General features: G+C 44.7%; 1 protein-coding gene across 2 annotated transcripts in view; it reads left to right on the top strand.

The window, feature by feature from the left end:
• LOC120941242 (b(0,+)-type amino acid transporter 1-like) overlaps nt 1-21,343 on the top strand; it is a 73,271-nt gene extending 51,928 nt beyond the window's left edge. For both annotated transcript variants that reach the window (XM_040354552.1, XM_040354551.1), the window contains exons 2-4: nt 8,744-8,875; nt 19,379-19,743; nt 21,007-21,343. In XM_040354552.1, the coding sequence (XP_040210486.1) occupies nt 8,744-8,875; nt 19,379-19,743; nt 21,007-21,252 (743 nt within the window). In that variant the 3' untranslated portion in view covers nt 21,253-21,343. The remainder of the gene's footprint in view (nt 1-8,743; nt 8,876-19,378; nt 19,744-21,006) is intronic.
• The last annotated feature ends 1,062 nt before the right edge of the window (nt 21,344-22,405 follow it).

The raw sequence follows: 22,405 nt of genomic DNA, 5'->3' as shown, positions 1-22,405 counted from the left end.
AAAATTAAAAGCTCATAATCCCAATCGCGTTTTGCGATCCACCAATCAAAATCTTCTTCAGATACCGAAAGCCAACTACAAATCCAAAGGAGAAAGGCGATTCGCGGTCCAAGGTCCCAGACTATGGAACGCTTTACCAACCAGCATTCGGTTGGAGGAGAACCACTTAGCATTCAGGAGAAAGATCAAAACGCATCTCTTTTGATACCAAAGGAGACAGGAACAACAAGCGCCCAGAGGCGATTAAGTTTGCATGTGCCGCGCTATATACGTTTTCATTCATTCAACCTCCTTCCGACCAATCAGGAAGCAGGTTTTGAGACCTGTCACCCAATTGGCTGAAACGATCCTATTGGATGCCTAGGAGGAGGGGAGGAGCTGCACGCTGAAAGCCGCCATGATGATGGAGAGGACAGGAAGCTGCTGCCCCCTACCTACGACCCGCTACCCTGCCTGGATGGGGTATGTGGGGGGGGGGGGGGGGGGGGCGAGGGAGTGGGATCCAAGGTGCTGCTGGCTGCTCTGGTGGGCATGCATGTTGTTTGCCATCCCCCTGAAAAATACTGGTGCCGATACTAGGCATTTGCACGGGTATCGGTACTCGTGCAAATGTACCGATACTCAAAACCAATACCTTCTGGCTCGGTTCTTTCAGCTGTCAGTGGGATTTCCCCACTAACAGCTGAAATGTAAAGAAAAGAATGCCTGCAATTATTGGTTGTTAAGAATCAGAGCCGCCGTGCCCTTAACAACCAATGATATTTCAGATGTCAACAGGGGGCATGTCTGGCCAACGAGGAAGACATCGCTTAGCTCAGAGCTCCTGCCTTCTGAGGTGTTCAGCGGCGAACACAGCGACTTTAGAGGAGCAGGTTTTGGCATCTATGCTGTCACCAAGGATCCTCTTTCACCTGGGTGACATGTCTGAATATCCTTCCAAGCCTCCCTTCTATTTCTCTGCTGACCGGCGAGACAGGCAAGATGGCACTGGCTGCATGCCTGGAGATGTGTCTCACCTTCTCAGGACACTGGTGTGGTGAGTTCTCTCCCCCTCTACCCCCACCACATGAAGTCCCGCCATATCTAGGCAGAGGAGGAAAGAGACACAATCAGCTATGCAGCTTCAGGCTGACACTGGAGGAGACCTGCAGGGAACACAGCACAACCTACCTATTGAATCATTCCCTACTGCTGACAATTCTATCTCAGAGCACTCCATGAAAAGTGTGCTACTCCCTCTAAGAGGTTCTCTGTTTAAAATTCTGTGTACCAACTACCTAATCCCCCACTATGCCCTCCAACCCTACCCTCACTTACCCCCTCTACCCCCACCCTGCTCTCCCTTAGCCCCCCACCCTGCCCTCACTTACCCTCTACCCCCACCCTGCCCTCACTTAGCCCCCTACTCTGTCCTCACTTACCCCCTACTCTTCCCCTTACGTATCCCCCCCCACTCTTCCCTCACCTACCCCCCTACTCTGCTCTTACTTATCTCCCCGCCCTGCCCTCCCTTACCCCCCTGCTCCTCCCACCCTCACTTACCTCCCTACTCCCCCCCATCCTACCCTCACTAACCAACCTACTCCTCCTGCCCTCACTTACTTTACTACTCCCCCCACCTTGTCCTCACTTACCCCCAAATTTCCCCCCATCCTGTCCTCACCCAGTTCCCTAACCACCCCCCCAGCCACCTCCCAAACCACCCCTCTACCTACTCTTCCTAGGCGATAGGAATCAGTAATATATATATATATATATATATATATATATATATATATATATATATATATGTCATCTGTAGTGTTATGGTCGCCACTGAATGTTACACACATGGAAGTTTTCCTTCTCATAGCACAAAGTGCTATCCTAAACTTTTCCAATGACTTATTCCTGCCAAATGTAATTTATTAGGACAATGCTCCGCTACGTGGTTTGATGTATTTAAGCAGGAAGCTATTTCCAGCACATATTCACAGATGGGAAATTCTCTAATGATATTGTAAATGAGACTCATTGCTTTTAAGTGCGTTTTACGGCAAAGTAAAACATGTTGCACTTTAATTGCACAATCGACAACACAGATTGTTTACCCCCTAGGTGGAAAAGGAATTAGCTTTCCAGCTGAGTGCTTTCTTACTAAGTGTACATATGTTCAACTATAACATTGTATACATGCCAATAATTGCATGGTGTAACAACACTGCGTATTGTAAAGTTATAATTAGATGTAATCAAGCTCACTAAAATGTTCTTGGATTTTTGTGGTGTTTTGTACTTTGTGTACTTGTCTGTTTAACTTTAGCTTTCAGCCAAACAAAGGCCATGCCATGCTAAAACCACATTGTTCAGAGTTCAAAATTATTCACAGTTGATTTCCGATGTATTTATTTTAACTTCAATGTTGTGCTCTGGGGTATCCGGAAGAAACTGTATCTCTTTTCACTTTATTCTGCAAAGTGTAGTTCTACTTTAAACTAGTGGGTTTCATTTATTTTTCTATATTTAGAAATGTTGGGGGTCATCTCCACTGCCTTTGCATGTGCAGGGATATGTGAAAAGAGAGTATACAGAGATATTGGGGCCCAAAGAACAATAACGTGAACATTCATTCCATAAATAACCCCGAAATAGAAGGTTTACCAAATAATTAAACTTAGCTCTATGTATAAATATGTTAAATATATACTTTCTGAAAAAGTCAATTGGAATTCCAGCCAAAGCATGTTTCTTGTTTAAAGGAACACCAAAGGCGTTATTTTTTTTAAATAACAAACATGTTATACTTACCTCCACTGTGCAGCTCGTTTTGCACAGTGTAACCGAATCCTGTCTTCTGGGGTCCCTCGGCGGCTATCTCAGCTCCTCCTCGCAAAAGCTTTCCATCTTCATGCGAGCGAGCTCGCATTGTGGAAAGCTTTTGCGGGCGCGCTTCCGTGATACAGCGGCGGGCATAGCCGCCGACTGTATCACTCGGCCCCGCCCCCGGCACGCCGCGTCATAGGATGTAATTGACAGCAGCGCCAGCCAATGGCTGCTCTGCTATCAATCCTTCCAACCTAGCCAATCAACGGTCATGCTGGGACTTGAAAAAGATCACAAGGACGCGCGCGGGACTTTCGAGGGGTGAGGTAAGTAAAACGGGGGTTCGGGGGCTTTACGTCGGATGTTTTTTCACCTTAATGCATAGAATGTATTAAGGTGAAAAAACATTTACCTTTACAACCCCTTTAAGATAGAATGGCAAAGGGTTTCAGATCTCTGCATAGTTTATATTGTCTGTGTCATTGTTGGGTTGACTTCTCCTACTTTCTTGTCCTTTTGACAAATTAGATAGTAATAGGGCTATGACTACTGAAATGTAGGCTCAAAGTCTGAAACATGTAACTGTGTCTGGTTTTATGGATTCCTAACCCTACAGTATGACCAAAAAAAAGGAGTTCTTACATTAATTTTATCCAGCCTTAGTGCCAACTCTTTTGGACACCATTGTTACAAGTTAGCCCACAGTCTGAGCACCAGCAGCTCATTCATCCAGACTGGGACCAGGGTTTGAGCACAGTGAGCTTTTCTGTTTCTAGATAGTAATAGAATTTCCTTTCCACAATGTAGGAGTACATTTTGTCTCTAAGGCCCCGTACAGACGAGCGGACAGTCCGATGAAAACGGTCCGCTGGACCGTTTTCATCGGACATGTCCGCTCGGAGATTTCGGTCTGATGGTTGTACACACCATCAAACCGAAATCCGCGCGGACAGACAGCGCAGTGACGTGGCCGCGCCGTCACCGTGATGATGATGCGGTGACGTGCGCGACCCTGGAAGGTCAATGCTTCCACGCATGCGTCAAATCATTTCGATGCATGTGAGGGCTTTCGGCCGAGCGGACATGTCCGGTAAGTCGTACAGACGACCGAACATGTCCGACGGACAGGCTTCCAGCGGACATGTTTCTTAGCATGCTAAGAAACATTTGTCCGCTGGAAACCTGTCCGATCCGCCGGACATTTGTCCAGTCGGCCGTACACACGACCGAACATGTCTGCTGAAACTGCTCCGCCGACCAGTTTCAGCAGACATGTTCGGTCGTGTGTACGAGGCCTAACAGTGCTTACTGGAAATGTTGTCCCCATTCAAAGATTTCCTTTCCTGTGGACAGTGGTTGTGACCAATTGACAAAAAAAAAAGAGCATGAATCTCTTCAACTGAGACACAGACAGAAATAAAAACTTGCCAGAGATTCAAACCTTACCCCATTGTACCCAATACTAGTAAAAAAAAACTTCAGCCGACCTCTACCTACACTGTTTGCCATGTTATTTACTACACTATCATTAAGAAACCGTTTGTTAATCGGGCAGTGTCTTATTTTCTTACTTCTAGTTTAGCGGTCTCCAAACTGCATTCCGGGGACCAGAGGTAGCCTTTTTCTTTTGCCTTTATCTGGCCCTTGGAACACTACAAAGCACTATTCCTCCCACTGACACTGACGATTGGGGCACTATTTCTCCCACTGACAGCAACGATAGGGCACTATTTCTCCCACTGATGCCGACAATGGGGTACTATTCCTCCCACTGACACCGACGATTGGGCACTGTTCTTCCCACTGAAACTAATGATGGGGCACTATTCCTCCCACTGACACCATTTATGGGGCACTATTTCTTTCCCTAATACCAACAATGGGGAAATATTCTTCCCACCAATGGTGAGGCATTCTTTACTCCCATTGACTCTGGAGGATTTTCTTCTCCCACTGGCCATAGTCCAGCCCCCTCAAAGTCTGAAGGATCTTGCTCTCTGGTTGGCTGATTTTGTTGTCAGCGATAAGACTCTACACCAGGGGTCTCAAATTGGTGGCCCTACAGCTGTTTCGGAACTACAAATCCCATCATTCCTCTACCTGAGGGAGTCATGCTCGTAACTGTCAGCCTTGTAATGCCTCATGGGACTTGTAGTTTTGCAACAGCTGGAGCGCCATGAGTTTGAGACACCTGCTCTACACAGATCCAAAGAAGAGCAGAAGCCATCTGCCCACTTACTAATAAAGAATGACTCCTAAAGGTGAGGCATGTAGCAACAAATATCTGAGATTACTCTAAAGCTGTACATCTAATGTATCACTATGCATGTGAAGTAGACAGGAGAAGGAGGCAAGAAAGCAGGTCCAGGTTGAGCAGATAGGTGAGTTAAAGTACACTGTTGGAGGGTTGAGTAGAGGGGGCCCCCATCAACATTTTGCTGCAGGGCATCAAGATGTGCAGTTAAATCGGAGGTTTACCCAAACTGACAACATTATTCTAAAACAATCATTGCATAGCACACATACTGAATTGCCACAATATATATATATATATATATATATATATATATATATATATATATATATATATATATATATATATATTAAATAAATACCTTAGTATAGCCATCTAAACTGTGACTTTCGGGATTTCCCGCGGGAGTAGGTGTATCTTATCCTTTCCCCGGCGCCGCTATTCGATGTGGGACTTGTCTTGTCACATTCGGCTCCCCATCACAGATTGCTCCGAAAGTGAAGTTTCGTCACCGCCATATTGCTACACTCCACACTCCTGCACAGTAATGATAGAGTGAGAAGGGGGTAAGCGGACATCTTGTTACACCCACCAGAGTTTTACTAGACATGTGCATTCGTTTTCGTCCGAATGCATTTTCGTCCGAATTTCAGGTATTTTCGTTATCGTTTTAACAAACGATAACGAAAGCACAGATGATGAAAACCGAAAGATCCGACATAAACAAATGCTGTATTTTCGTTTTCGTTGCGGTCGAATGTGCCTAACCTTAACTCTATTAGTCCAATTAGAGAAAATATTCGACATAGAGAGAAATGATTCGACATAGAGAGACATGAAGGGCCAGATTCACAAAGGTTAGCGGATCTTTAGATCCGTGTAACCTATGTGAATTAAGATCCGCCCTCGCAAGTTTGTGAGGAAAGTGTCAAATTCACAACACACTTACCTCCAAACTTGCGACGGCGGATCCTAACTCCCCCAGCGGAATTCAAATTCCGCGGCTAGGGGAGTGTCATATTTAAATCAGGCGCGCTCCCGCGCCGATTTAAATATGCATGCGTCGTCCGGGGAATTTCCCGGCGTGCATTGCTCCCACTGACGTCAATAGGACGTCAGTGGTTGCGACGTGAGCGGGACTTGCGACGCGCGTGTTCGTGAATCGGCGTACGCAAACGACGTAGGAAATTTCAAAATCGACGCGGGAACGACGGCCATACTTAACAATACTTACCCCTGCTTTTATAAAGGGTAAGTATACGACGGAAAACCGCTACGGAAACGACGTAAGAACACAGCGTCGGGTCCGCGTACGTTCGTGAATTTCGCGTATCTCGCTGATTTACATATTATTCAGTGTAAATCAGCGGGAACGCCCCTGGCGCCATTTTTAAATCAAAAAAAAGATCCGACAGTGTAACACAGTGTGACACTGTCGGATCTCAGCCCTATCTATGCGTAACTGGTTCTATGAATCAGGTGCATAGATAGGACCAGAAAAAATCCGAGATACGATGGTGTATCTGAGATACTCCATCGTATCTCTTTTGTGAATCTGGCCCGAAGAGTCTAAATATATATATATTTTTTTAAAGATTCTGTCAAATCTTTTTTTTTTTCTTAGAACATTCGACAGACACAACAAGCCTTAAATGACAGATTCGACCTTAATTTGGATTTTTGGACGAATGCATTTTTTTCTAATGAAAAACTAAATAAATAAAAACGAATTTCGGGAGTTACTAAATAAATTTATTTTTCGGACGAAAACAAATTTCCGAAACAAAATATTTTAGTGTGCACATAAGGGGGGAAGCGGACATCTTGTTACACCCACCGGAGTTTTAGATTTCACTGTTATTTTCAACACAAAACGGAGCTTTTATGCTTAAATACAGTATTTGTAAATCTGTTTCGTGTTGAAAATAACTGTGAAATCTAAAACTCCGGTGGGTGTAACATGTCCGCTTGCCCCCTTCTCACTCTATCATTACTGTGCAGGAGTGTGGGGTGTAGCAAGATGTCGGCGACAAAACGTCACTTCCAGAGCAATCTGTGATGGGGAGCCGAATGTGACAAAACACGGTGATTGCTTGTGGGCTTCACAATGCCCACAAGCAAAATGAAAACTCCCTCAAACAGATTTTATAAGTCTTTCTTTGCCAAGAAAACGGACCGCGGTTATATACAGCGACCAAAGTAGTGAGTGTACCTTTCTATTTTTATACCCCAGTGAATGCTGAAAAAAAAGATTGGCCACGGAACCCCCGCTTTAAGCCCCTTCTAAGAAAAACAAAAACAAGAGAAGCGGAAAACAGTAAATATTATACTCACATGATCCCAAGTTGTATGGTCATGAAACATCCCTCAGGAGCCATCAAATGTGAAGCAATTGTCTACAAAATCACCTGTTTTCAAACTTTACCTGGAATCTTGCATGCAGCTTTGGATCCTCAACCAGTCTTTGTGTGTGTGCATCGGGAGAAGGGAGCCAGCCAACAAGAAGCCAGCTACACTTGTGGCTTGTGTCTGACAGGTGCCAAAGCTACACACAGGGACAGGTGTTGTTTTTGTTTTTCTGTACATATTGGCCCGGATTCACAAAGCACTTACGCCGACATAGAACAAGTTACGCCGATGTAAGTGCAAATGTGCGCCGTCGTATCTGTGCGCAAGACCCACAAACAGAGATGCGCCTAAAACCAGGCTACACCCAGCTTACGTCAGCGTAGAGTAGGCGCACATTTAGGCTGGGAGCATGGTGCCGCTCCCATTGATTAGTCATTCAAATATGTAAATGAGGGAAATACGGCGATTCACAAACCTGCGTGTACTTGACGCAGGCTACGAGAGGTGCGCGTAAGTTGTACGTCCGGCGTAAAGTTAAGCCCCATAAAGGAGGTGTAACCCAGCAGCAGACATGCAAAGGTCTGCACCAGGGAACACAAGCCGGCGTATTTTACGTTGGACGTGTGTCTGGCTGGGCGTAGATTACGTTCATGGCGCACGCATTGCTCCGGCGTATCTTAGGCAGTTGTTCCGACGTGGTTATGAGCATGCGCACGGGGATGCGTCCACGTCACTGGGCATGCGCAGTTCGTTAAACGTACTTGTCTGGCACTCGGACCATCATTTGCATGGGGTCACGCCTCATTTGCATGGGTTTGCATGGGTCAAGCCCACTTCCACCTACCCCGGCCTGCGCCTTCGAAACCTACGCCACGGCGACGCAGTGTGGGGAGCACTGGCTTCCTGAATTCCGTGCTTGCCTCTCTGCGCTGCGTCAGCGTGGCGTACATTGGTTTGCGCTACGGCGGCGTAATGTGCGCCCCACTCTCTGTGAATCTGGGCCATTGTCTATAGTCCTTGTCTTGACAATAAGAGGATAGCTGCACTGCTAGTTATTTGGAGTCCTCTTTGAGTTGGAAACACCTGTGTGAAAGTGGGGTTAATTGGACTCAAAGCAATACCAAAGATATATAAGGATGCAAAAGTTGTTTTGTTATCTTGTGTCTGTTATTCCATATTCCTTTAAATATTTTCTTTCACAGCAGTAAGAACATATGATAAAAAGTCTGAGTGTTCAAATGGTTTCTTCCAGCTTAAGCATGGATAATTGTTTCAGCATTTTCCAATGACAAAGGTTGCAGTACGTTTTATTGATTATTTTTGGTTTCTATTTTCCAGAGGAAATAAAAAACCCAAGCAAGAACATCCCTCGCAGTGTAGTAGCAGCCATGTGTGCCGTGATTGCCTTCTACTTGCTGGTGAACATCTCATACCTCACAGTTCTGACACCCAAAGAACTAATATCCTCAGGTATATCAATTTCTGTTTAATAATAAAGAAAAAATACTGTTACAGAGTTTTTTTTGGAGAATAAGCAGAGAATTTAGATATGTTTCTTTGTGATTTTAAAGTAAAACTCCTTCTAAAACATATATTTTAAAGCTAAACTCCAGCTATGCATTTTATTGTATAGTAATATTGGCCAAGCAGTGTTAAGCCTCATACACACGTTCGGACTTCCATCTGACTTTTCCGTGGATTTTGCTTCGAATGGACGTTGGCCGTAAACTTGTTCTGCATACACACGGCAGGACTTTTTCAGCCAACTCTCACCAAATCATGTGGTTTTTCAGCTCTTTACTGCCACCCTTTGTGCAACTTCTGCTATTGTTGGCTGATCTTTAGCATTGGTTCTGAGCATGCGTGTTTGCACTTTGGACTTAAGTCCGATGGACTTGTGTACACGCGATCGAATTATCCTCCATCGAACATTTGTTGTCAAAAAGTTTGAGAGCATTCACAGCGAACATTTGTCCGATGAAAAAGCGAAAACCATTGTCCGATGGTGCATACACACGGTTGGATTGTCCGATCGAACTTGTCCGTCGGACTGCTGTTGTCAAAAAGTCTGAACGTGTGTATGGGCCTTAAGTATGCACATGCCATACCTGTGGCGTAGAACCAGTGTGGAGTGGAGAATTACTACAGAAGCTGCCTTTACTACAGTGATCATCACTGTATTTCAGGTTGCATGTCAAGTGGATGCCCAGCTGCATAGTATTTAGAGGGATTCGCTCACTCAGGATGGTTGCCAGTAACAGAAAATTGCTGCTCCAAACTGGACCAATGTAACTACACAATGAAGTCTACAATTGGAGTTCAGCCTTAGGGTGGTAGATATTGGTATACTTATTTTTTTCACAACCCCATTATAAATATCCACCATGCCTGTGCTCTGCTGCTTGATTTAAATTCTGGTACCCAGAGGCGGCTCTAGGCTTTGTGAGGCCTTAGGCAAAACTTGATATGGGGCCCCACTCACGCTCATAGTGGGAAAAATAATTAAAGGACAAGAGCCTCTTCCCCACAACCCTGGCCGGTGGTTTTGGGGGTCTGCGGGCAGGGGACTTATCGAAATCTGGAAGCCCCCTTTAATAAGGGGGCCCCCAGATCCTGCTCTTTAATAACTAAGGGGCGGGGACCACCCGGTGTGAGGTCACCTGGTGAACCTGCCCCCTTGTGATGTCATTGACTGAGGGCATGCTGGGTCTTTGACGTTAAAAGGAGTGGTATCACTGATATTCACTGGTTGTTAGGGACGCTGGCGGCCTTGCTCCTGAGTCAGGGCTCTTAATGCTGCCTGTGCACAGCAGCGTTAAGGTCCCCTGTCCCTCAAAACTGGAGTAATGCATTGAGTAAGTTAGGTGGCCGCGAGGCCCCTGTGAGTGCGAGACCTTAGGTGACTGCCTAATTTGCCTAATTAAAGAGCTGCCTCTGCTGGTACCATATATCTAATAGTATCAGGAGACTTCCTACTGAAGTTTGTGGGTCTGACACAATACACATACATAGACTTGAATCAATATGAACATAAAACTTGTCAGGGAAACTTCATTGTGCTAGATCTTTACAGCCAGGCCCTGAATTTAATTACCTTTTGCATTAACCACTTGCTTACTGGGCACATATACCCCCTTCCTGGCCAGAGGACTTTTTGCGATTCGGCACTGCGTCGCTTTAACTGACAATTGCGCGGTCGTGCGACGTGGCTCCCAAACAAAATTGACGTCCTTTTTTTTCCACAAATAGAGCTTTCTTTTGGTGGTATTTGATCACCTCTGCAGTTTATTTTTTGCACTATAAACAAAAATAGAGCGACTATTTTGAAAAAAAAAATATATTTTTTACTTGTTGCTATAATAAATAGCTCAATTTTTTTTTATTTTTTTTTTATCAGTCTAGGCCGATACGTATTCTACATATTTTTGGTAAAAAAAAATCTCAATAAGCGACTGGTTTGCGCAAAAGTTATAGCGCCTACAAAATAGGGGACAGAATTATTATTATTATTATTATTTTTTTTTTTTTACTAGTAATGGCGGCGATCTGCGATTTTTATCGGTACTGCGACATTATGGCGGACACATCGGACACTTTTGACACATTTTTGGCACCATTCACATTTATACTGCGATCAGTGCTATAAATATGCACGAATTACTGTATAAATGTGACTGGCATTGAAGGGGTTAACACTAGGGGGTGAGGGAGGGGTTAAATGTGTACCTTAGGGAGTGTTACTAACTGTGGGGGAAGGGGACTGACTGGGGGAGGTGACCGATGCTGTGTCCCTATGTACAAGAGACACAGATTGGTCTCCTCTCTCTCTGACAGGACGTGGATCTGTGTGTTTACACACACAGATCCACATCCTTGTCTCTGTAACCGCCGATCGCGGGAGCCAGGCGGACATCGCGGCCGCCAGGCACACGCATCGGCATCCCAGTGATGCAGCGGGCACGCAGGAGGAGCGGAGGCCGTAAAAACATGGCCACTCAGAGAAGTAGAACCACCCTGCGGCCGTATAAAGTCGTATGGCCGTCGGGAAGTGGTTAAAGGTCCTTTAGTTAGCCTCCACCTGTATGTCACATATTCTTTCTAAGCAGAGGTCTTTTTTAACTATTTTCAAGTGGGCATTCAGTGGTGTTAGTCTAGGGCCTAAAATAACATACAAGACAAAGGACTATATAGGTATAGGAAGCTGCTAAAGTTTATGCTACAGCAAATCACAGCCACTGAATACCCGCAATAATAAAGGGTAAACTATACTGTATGTATTTTATATATACTACTAAATATTGCTGAATTCAATGAAAACTCAAAAACTACCATGCATTGAGTTGGCATGGACTAGCTAAAAGTTTAAGGCTCTGTTCACACTGGAACCGGCTGTGGATCGCACAGGAACGCTGTTTGTCCCCATTCTTCAGTTTAGGGAAGAATCAGGGCCGAATCTTTGCCTGGATTGGGCCCTGAAACAGAGCCAAAGATGCACAGCGTGTCTGTGCAGTGCGCTCCGCAGCCGCCCCAGAGATATGTTAACCGACTCCATAGAGAGCCAGTCACATTCTCCTGCTATGCAAATTGGATGCGGAGAAAACCACATCCAATTCGCATAGGTTTGAACCCAGCCTGAATCATAGTGGCTGATTGGTGCGTTAAGGAAGTGTTTACATTAGGCTTATAGAAAGAAGAAAGCTTAGGTTTGGTGATACTATAGTACATGCCTGTAGTGATTTTCAACAGTAGTTCAAAGAGCAGGCAGAATGCAGGACATAGATTTTACAGAACTGCATGTCCTTTGCATAATATAAAGTGTATTTAGATTCCTTGCTGTTCAGCAATATTGCACAGCTGCTACAGACAAACCTTTGGCAGTTAAAACAATTCCTGTGTAGAGTGTAAAGAGAAAGGGGATACTTGATGAGAGTCCATTCACACAGGGGCAACACGACTTTCAGCGCGACTTTGGGAGGAAACTTGAACACGACTTAAGTATGAATCACAACGTGACTTGGGGCGACTTCAGCGCGACTTACAACGCGACTTGAAGTCGTCTTCAGGAGGGGGAACTTCAGGCCAAATTTTAAATCAGAAAATGGCATGGGTTCCCCATCCAGGAGCATGCCAGGCCCTTAGGTCTGATATGGATTTCAAGGGAAACCCTTATCCGAGCACGCAGACTGGCCGGTCAGGAAAGGGGGTGGGGACGAGCGAGCGCCCCCCCCCCTCCTGAACCGTACCAGGCAGCATGTCCTCAACATGGGGGGGTGGGTGCTTTGGGGCAGGGGGGGCGCCCCCCCTGCCCATTCACCTGGGGGGTAAAAAGTGTCAAGAATAAAAACACACTAGACAGGCTTTTAAAGTAGTTTATTAGGCAGCTCCAGGGGGCTTCTTCCGACTTTGGGGGTCTTCCGACTTCTCCCTTCTGCTGGGCACCACCGCTGTCTTCTTTCAGCTCTTTTACCTGCGTGGGCCCGGTCTTCTCCTTTCTTCCGACTTTGGGGGGTCTTCATCCGACTTCGGGGGGGTCTTGTTCCAACTTCGGGGGGTCTTTTGACTTCTCCACTCTCTTCTCCTGCTCTCCGGTTATTTTTCTCTTCTGCCGGGCACCAACATTGTCTTCTTACAGCTCTTTTACCAGCGGAGGCCCAGTCGTCTCCGTCGCCTTCTTCCCTCTTCTCTTTGATGTTGACTCGATGCTCCCTCCTGCTGTAATGCCAGGCGTGCGGTGTGCACCGATTTTATATTGGCCTCTTATGACGTCACAGTCCCAGCATGCTCCGGGTGGTGACGACATAAGGGGGCGGGGTAATTATGTTGTCACCACCCGAAACATGCTGGGACTGTGACGTCATAAGAGGCCAATATAAATCGTTGCGCACCGCACACATGGCATTACAGCGGGAGGGAGCGTTGAGTCAACATCGAAGAAGAAAAGAGGGAAGAAGGCGACGGAGAAGACTGGGCCCCCGCTGGTAAAAGAGCTGGAAGAAGACAGTGGTGGTGCCCGGCAGACGGGAGGGAGAAGAGAGCAGAGAAGTCGGAAGAAGACCCCCCGAAGTCGGATAAAGACCCCCCGAAGTCGGATAAAGACCCCCCGAAATCAGATGAAGACCCCCCGAAGGGAGAAGATGGGCCCCCACTGGTAAAAGAGCTAAAAGAAGACAGCGGTGGTGCCCGGCAGCAGGGAGAAGTCGGAAGACCCCTGGAGCTGCCTAATAAACTACTTTAAAAACCTGTCTAGTGTGTATTTATTCTTGACACTTTTTACCCCCCAGGTGAATGGGTAGGGGTACGATGTACCCCATGCTCATTCACATAGGGTGGGGGGCTGGGATCTGGGGGCCCAGATTCCCATAAGCCCCCCGCCCGCAGACCCCGACAACCAACGGCCAGGGTTGTCGGGAAGAAGCCCTTGTCCCCATCAACATGGGGACAAGGTGTTTTGGGGTGGGGGGGTGCCCTGCCCCCCCATGTTGAGGGCATGCCGCCTGGTACGGCTCAGGAGGGGGGGTGCTTGCTCGTCCCCACCCCCTTTCCTGACCGGCTGGTGTTCGTGCTCGGATAAGGGTCTGGGATGGATTTGGGGGGGACCCCCATGCCATTTTTTCAGCATAGGGGGTTCCCCTTGAAATCCATACCAGACCTAAGGGCCTGGCATGCTCCTGGAGGGGGAACCCATGCCAGTTTTTTATTTAAAATTTGGCGTGCAGTTCCCCTGTGGGAGGGAGGGGCTTGCCTTACAACAGGTTCACACTGGGGAGACTTCCTGTAAAGTTTCCTCACTGTGAATGGGGATCCAACTTGGAGGCGACTTCCATTGAAAACAATGGGTACAAGTTGCCTAGAAGTTGGATTTTAGTAGTACAGGAACCTTTTTTCAAGTCGGAGCGACTGCAGTAGTGTGCATTAAGACAGCTCCATTCACTTACATTAATTTCTTCATGCAGCGTGACTTGATGCGACCTGGGGCGACCTGAAGTCGGACCTGTGTGAATGGGCTCTTACAAACAGATTCATGGAAATGCAAAACCATTTCTGGATGGTAAAACAAATAAATGCTTGTAAAAAGTTGGTGAGCTCCAACAATCTCAAAATCCTCAGTGAGTCTATAAATCCAGACCTACAGGACCAAATCCAAAAATTAGCTTCAAACAATCCCCCATCCACTGGAGGGTTCTGAAAAACATACAAAAGCCTATCGGCCTGATTTGATACAAGGAAAAGTTGAACAACACTGAGAAATAAAATCAGCCACAGGCGGCCTAGTGTACATTATTTATTCATGCTTTCAATAAAAATAAAATTGAACATACAGCACTTTAGACGAAATGTAACGAGTGATGAGAAGCCGCAGCACAATTTGAGTTTACGTAACAGCTCTGGTTTGAGGCCAGCAGCAGGGCTGAAGATGCTATGAATTTGCAGTGTCCAGGATATGGACCACCAGAGGAAGTTGCAAACGTTGAGAGGAAATCAGAATAAGGACTTGTCAGCTGGTTCACACCCTAATGCCCCGTACACACGATTGAAAATTCCGACAGCAAAATTCCGATGTGTGCTTTTGAACGGAAATTCCGACCGTGTGTATGCTCCATCAGACTTTTGCTGTCGGAATTTCCGGCAACAAAAGTTTGAGAGCTGGTTCTCCAATTTTTCGACTGAAAAAATTCCTATTGGAAAATCTGATCGTCTGTAGCAATTCCGACGTGCAAAATTCCAACGCATGGTCGAAAAAAATTCGACGCATGCTCGGAAGCATCGAACTTCATTTTTTCGGCTCCTCTTGACGAAAGTTCAGAGAAAGTTCAGAGAAAGTTCAGAGAACTTTTGTGTAATTGTGTGTATGCAAGCCAAGCTTCAGTGGAATTCCGTCGGAAAAACCATCCAAGGTTTTTCAGACGGAAAATCCGATCGTGTGTACGCGGCATAAGATGCTGTAAGTTTACATCTGGGGCTGGGTTGCTATCTGCTGCCTCTTTTTTTAGTTGTTGTTTCAGTTGAACTGTTTATTATATTTGGAAATTTTTGCGTTTGAATAGTAGGCCCCCTGTGCCATTTTTATAACTTCTATGTAAAAGAACTGGTTGTCAAAACTGGAGTGTGGAATACACTTTAAAGTTGAACTCCGGGTGTTATTTTCTATTTTTTTTGCAGAGTTACAATGGTTCAACTTGGGCCAATGTAAGCATACATATTCCATACCTGTGTGACCACTGTGGAAGTGAAGGATTACTGTGGTAGTTACGCTACAACAGTGATCGCAGAAGTCTTCCAGGTCCTGTACATGGCTGCCATTCATAGAACGCTTTGTATTTTCCAGCATAGGACGAGATGATCACTACCAACTAATACAATGATTCACTGCTTCCACAGTGTGGAATACAGTTGTGCTCATAAGTTTACATACCCAGGCAGAATTTATGATTTCTTGGGCATTTTTCAGAGAATATGAATGATGACACAAAGGCCCAGATTCTCAAAGGACTTACGACGGCGTAGTGCCATGTACGCCGTCGTAAGTCCAAATGAGAGCCGTCGTATCTATGCGGCTGATTCTTAGAATCAGTTACGCATAAATTCGGCTAAGATACGAGCGGCGTAAGTCTCTTACGCCATCGTATCTTAGTTGCATATTTAGGCTGGCCGCTAGGTGGCGCTTCTGTAGATTTCCGCGTTGAATATGCTAATGAGCTAGATACGCCGATTCACGAACGTACGTGCGCCCGGCGTAGCAAGATACGTCGTTTATGTAAGACATACGCCGGCATAAAGTTACCCCTCATAAAGCAGGGGTAAGTCATGTTGGGTATGGACGTCGGTAACGTACGAACAGCGGCGTGTTTTACGTTGTTTGCGTAAGTCGTCCTGTGAATGGGGCTGGACGTAATTTACGTTCACGTCGAAAGCATTGACCATTTGCGGTGTAATTTTGAGCATGCGCACTGGGATACGTTCACGGACGGTGCATGCGCCATTCGTTAAAAATGTCAATCACGTCGGGTCACGATACATTAACATAAAACACGCCCACACTAGCCTACTTTGAATTACGCGGGCTTACGCCGGCACAGTTACACTACGCCGCCGTAACTTTGGCCGCAAGTTCTTTGAGAATACGGGACCTGCCTCCCTAAGTTACGGCGGCGTAGTGTATCTGAGATACGCTACGCCTGCCTATAGATAGGCGCTTTTTTGAGAATCTGGCCCAAAAACTTTTCTTTTACTCATGGTTAGTGTTTGGCTGAAGCCATTGATTATCAATCAACTGTGTTCACACTTTTTAAATCATAATAACAGAAACTACCCAGGTGACCCTGATCAAAAGTTTACATACCCTGGTGATTTTGGCCTGATAACATGCACACAAGTTGAAACAAAGGGGTTTGGGTGGCTATTAACCACTTAACCCCCGGGCCATATTGCTGGTCAAAGACCAGAGCACTTTATGCGATTCAGCACTGCGTCGCTTTATCTGACAATTGCGCGGTCGTGCGACGTGGCTCCCAAACAAAATTGGCGCCTTTTTTTCCCCACAAATAGAGCTTTCTTTTGGTAATATTTGATCACCTCTGCGGTTTTTAGTTTTTGCACTATAAACAAAAATAGAACGACAATTTTGAAAAAAAATTATATTTTTTACTTTTTGCTATAATAAATACCCCCCAAAAATATATAAAAAAATGTTTTTTTCCCTCAGTTTAGGCCGTTACATATTTTTCGTAAATTTTTTTTTGCAATAAGCGTTGATTCATTGGTTTGCGCAGGGGCGGGGAAGGGGTTAAGTATGTTCCCTGGGTGTGTTCTAACTGTAGGGGGGTGGCCTCACTAGGGGAAATGACTGATCTTCTGTCCATACATTGTATGAACAGAAGATCAGCATTTCTCTCCCTGACAGGACCGGGAGCTGTGTGTTTACACACACAGTTCCTGGTCCTCACTCTGTAACGAGCGATCGCGTGTGCCCGGCGGCGATCACGCCTGCCAGGCACGCGCACGGGAGTCGGGGGCTCACGGCCCCTAGTGGCCTGCGTGAGAGCCAACGTTATATTACGTGCTCTCGCGCAGGGGAGCCAACCTGCCGCCGTAAAACGACGGCGGCTGGTCGGCAAGTGGTTAGAGGTAACCATCCTCACCTGTGATCTGTTTGCTTGTCATTAGTGTTCGTGTATAAAAGGTCAATGCGTTTCTGGACTCCTGACAGACCCTTGCATCGTTCATCCAGTGCTGCACTGACATTTCTTGAATCTGAGTCATGGGGAAAGCAAAAAAATTGTCAAAGGATCTATGGGAAAAGGTACTTGAACTGTATAAAACAGGAAAGAGATATTATCCACTTGACCACTGGGCACTTAAACCCCCTTCCTAACCAGACCAATTTTCAGCTTTCGGTGCTCTCACAATTTGAATGACAATTACTCAGTCATACAACATTGTGCCCATCTGAAATTTTTGTCCTTTTTTCCCCACAAATAGAGCTTTCTTTTGGTGGTATTTGATCACCTCTGGGTTTTTTATTTTTTGCGCTATGAAAGAAAAAACACTGAAAATTCTGTAAAAAAAAAAAATCTTGTTTCTGTCATATTAGCAGGTATTGCAGAGTATGGGGGCGCGCGAGAGGAGGATTCTGGGAGGACGTCCCAGGGACGTCCTCCCAGAACAACTCCACCGCGCTGTAGACGTCTTTTGTCTATGGCGCGGTGGCAAAGAGGTTAAAAGATATCCAAGGAATTGAGAATGCCAATCAGCAGTGTTCAAACTTTAATCAAGAAGTGGAAAATGAGGGGTTCTTTTGAAACCAAACCACGGTCAGGTACACCAACTAAAATTTCAGCCACAACTGCCAGGAAAATTGTTTGGGATGCAAATACAAACTCACAAATAACTTCAGGTGTAATACGCCAAACAGCACAGAGACAAGCCTCAAACCTTCAAAAGTAATTTGGAGTGATGAGACCAAAAGTGGGCTTTTTGGCCACAAAGCCCACAACCATAAAGACTTCTTTTGGAGAAGAGTCAACAAGGCCTATGATGTAAGGTACGGAGGTGGATCGCTGATGTTTTGGGGATGTGTGAGCTACAAAGGCAAAGGAAATTTGGTCAAAATTGTTGGCAAGATGAATGCAGTATGTTATCAAAAAATACTGGAGGAACATTTGCATTCATCAGCCAGGAAGCTGCACATGGGACGTATTTGGACATTCCAACATGACAATGATCCAAAACACAAGGCCAAGTTGACCTGTTATTGGCTAAAGCGAATAAGATGAAGGTTCTGGAGTGGCCACCTGAGTCTCCTGACCTCAATGTCATTGATCCACTCTGGGGAGATCTTAAACTTGTCTTTTTGCCAAGAGGAATGGGCAGCTTTAGCATCTGAGAAGATACCACAAAAGACTTCAAGCTGTCAATAATGTCAAAGGGGGCAATAGACGGTATTAAGAACTGGGGTATGTAAACTTTTGATCAGGGTCATTTGGGTAGTTTCTGTTGTGATTATGATTTAAAAAGAGTAAAAACAGTTGATTGATAAAAAATGGCTTCAGCCAAACACTAACTGTGAGGGAAAGAAATATTTTTGTGTTATCATTCATATTCTCTGAAAAATGGCCAAGAAATCATAAATTCTGCCAGGGTATGTAAACTTATGAGCACAACTTTATGTATACTTATATTTTATCCAAGCTTGACTTATGTAATTACGCAAAAAAATAAATAAAATATATATATATATATCGTTTAGCTTTAAAAGATAAGCAAAATATAACCAGAATACATTTCAGCTTTAAACGTAAGAATAACTCAAGATATATAAAGTTTGCTAGACATGTATTAGGTTATTCAGTACGGTGTAGAAAATACTTGGGATTACTAGATTTTTTAAATTTCTGGGGCCAGTTAACAGTTTTACACTGACATTCTGAACAAGTTGGGTTTACCTAATAATTCTATACCATTCTTTCATTGCAGCTGCTGTCTCGGTTACCTGGGCTGATAGAATGATCCCATCGTGGGCTTGGATTATACCTGTCTCAGTGGCCCTCTCCATATTCGGTTCTCTCAATGGTGGCATGTTTATGCTGGGGAGGTTAAATTATGCTGGCAGCAAAGAAGGACATTTACCGTCACTCATCTCCATGCTCCATGTCCGTCACTTGACTCCAGCCCCAGCGATGATGATCTCCACATTGATAGGATGCATATTTGTCATACCTTCTGACCTCCTCTCGTTGACTAATTACTTCAGCTTTTGTTCATGGCTCCTAGTTGGACTAACTTGTATTAGTCTAATTGTTCTTCGCTTCAGGGAGCCCAATCTGGAGCGCCCATACAAGGTGAGACAAAAACCCAAATATGAATAATGATAATAATTTTTACTTTGGAAAACCTAAACCCTTTTCCGCCCCCTTCCAATGACCCTTTAACTAGGTTTTATGCCAGGAGGTGGGATGGACTTCCTGACCATGAGATCACTGATTGGCGAATCATGGGCAGAGAAAAGCAGCTGTCTTTGACAGCTAGGTTACTGGGCTGGGAGCATTCAATGAGCGCACTCTCACCTTGTCTGCCATTAACTGAAAGGTGCAGCATGTGGGCATTATGGTCCACACTCTCTGCTGCTATACATATCTATTACAAGGTTGCAGGAGGGTAAACAATAATCTCTAAAAAGGTACATAATATAACTGGATACTAAACATTTATAGGTAAAGTTGACCCAGGGAACATCCAATTGTCTCTTGGAGGATCAGGAAGGATGTTTTCCCCTGCTGGAGCAAATTGGTTCATGCTTTGCTGGTTTTCAATAAAAATTATTTAACTTACAACACCATGAGAATATATTATGTTGTATTAGCTTGTCTGCAGAGATCAACCTGCGGATTTAAAGGGCCATACACCCAATACTTGGAGAGGTGTGTAACCACAGAAAACAATAGAGGAGCATTAGAGAGGAGCTTGGTTGTACACTCCAGTGGGGGAAAGCATGGTCTGACCTGGTACAGGCGTTTTTTTTTTTTGGAGTTGAGCGCATATGTGAATGGTGGTAGGAGTCACCGGGTCATCTTTAATATTGATTGAACCCTGGGCAAACATTTTCTTGGGGCCCCCCCCCCCCCCCAACCACCATGCAACTTCACTCTCCACCTGCTCTGAGACATGCAATAAAAAGCAACTAGGCTCAAAATCAGTTTACTGCAACAGATAAAGCAGTGATTGCGATTGGTTGCCAGCAGAGGTTACAGCATATCCTTACTGCTCCAAAACTGGTTGCTAGAGGTAACAGCACACATTACTGCTTGCTAATTAGTTGCTAGAGGTTACAGCACACATTACGGCTCACTGATTGGTTGCTAGAGGTTACAGCACACATTAAGGACACTTACAAATAGCAATTAAAATCATATTCTGCTCTGTTTACAACATAAGGCCAGGAACAAACAGCTACAGTACATAAAAACAGCAGGCACAAAGAACTATCTGGAGCATAAGTGGTTACAGCAGCTTTTTCTGCTGTGACTTCTATTATATAAAGACTTTGATTACTCCAAATAGAGGGTATACTTATGTAATAATCAATATTTTTGTGTTGTTTTCAGGTCTTCCTTCCGCTTGCCTTTATTGTTGTTGGAGTTTCGGCATTCCTGGTCCTGGCTCCCATTATACAGACTCCAAAAGTGCAGTATTTTTATGCTTTGCTGTTTATGTTCAGCAGCATCATTGTCTACATTCCCTTTGTCCATTTCAAACTGAAAATCCCATACTTCGATAAAGTCACTTGTTATCTACAGTTACTGCTTGAGGTTTCCCCGACTGATATGTTTGAAGATTCCAAAACAGAATAATAATGGTGCTGTTTTGATTTACGAGCAAAATTGTATCTGTTAAGAACTGCTGTGAATAAATAAAGACTTTTCAAGCTCCTAGAGAACTAAAGAGCTGGGGCATCGTGCCAAATCAATATTCAGTGGGTGGATAAATATGTTCTATACTGCTTGATGCCGGTCAGAAGGAATATCACCCCCAATGAGAAACAGAAATCTGGGGCACCTACCACAAGTAGAACCCTAGATATAAACGTTTTGTGCCTTTCTCTCTTATGCCGCGTACACACGATCATTTTCCGGCAAATGTTGTTTAAAAAAAATGTCATTTAAAATGATCGTTTGTGAGCTTCACATCATTTTTCGGGTTCTGAAAAACGTAAAAAAATAATTCCGAACATGCTGCATTTTTTAATGACGTTTTAAACAATGTAGTTTTTCAGGTTTGTAAAAAATGATCGTGTGTGGGCTAAAACAACGTTAAAAACCTGCGCATGCTCAGAAGAAAGTTATGAGAAGGGAGCGCTCGTTCTGGTAAAACTACCGTTCATAATGGAGTAAGCACATTCATCATGCTGTAACAGACAGAAAAGCACGAATCGTCTTTTACTAACACGGAATCAGCTAAAGGGTGGAGTCATCCGCATGGAACCTCCCCTTTATAGTGCCGTTGTACGTCACCGCGCTTTGCTAGAGCATTTTTTTAAAATGATGGTGTGTGGGCAACCATGCCGAAAAATGATCGTGTGTACATTAGGCTTCATGAAAAAAAATAAAAAAATTCAACCTGCTCACCCCTTGCATGGCCAGAAAGAAATAGAGAGGGTAAGAGGTGAGGAACCATACACAAAGCGGATGAGGATATACACTTCTGTTTTAGATTAGGTGTGAAAAAAAATTGTATGTTGGGTATGCTTTCAGAAATAGAAGTGCTAATAGTTTTTTTTTTTTAACATTTTCCGAAATGGAAAGTAAATGAACAGAAGAGAAATATATCAATATTTTGGTGTGACCACCCTTGACCAGCATTGATTCTTCTAGGTACACTTGCGCGAAGTTTTTTAAGGAACTAAGCAGGTAGGTTGTTCCAAACATCTTGCAGAATTAACCACAGGCCTTCCGTGAATGTATGCTGCCTCAAATCCTTCTGTCTCTTCACGTGATCCCAGACAGA

Source organism: Rana temporaria, chromosome 5 (genome assembly GCF_905171775.1).
Source record: "Rana temporaria chromosome 5, aRanTem1.1, whole genome shotgun sequence".
Taxonomy (NCBI): domain Eukaryota; kingdom Metazoa; phylum Chordata; class Amphibia; order Anura; family Ranidae; genus Rana; species Rana temporaria.
This window is presented reverse-complemented; position numbering and strand designations above follow the sequence as displayed.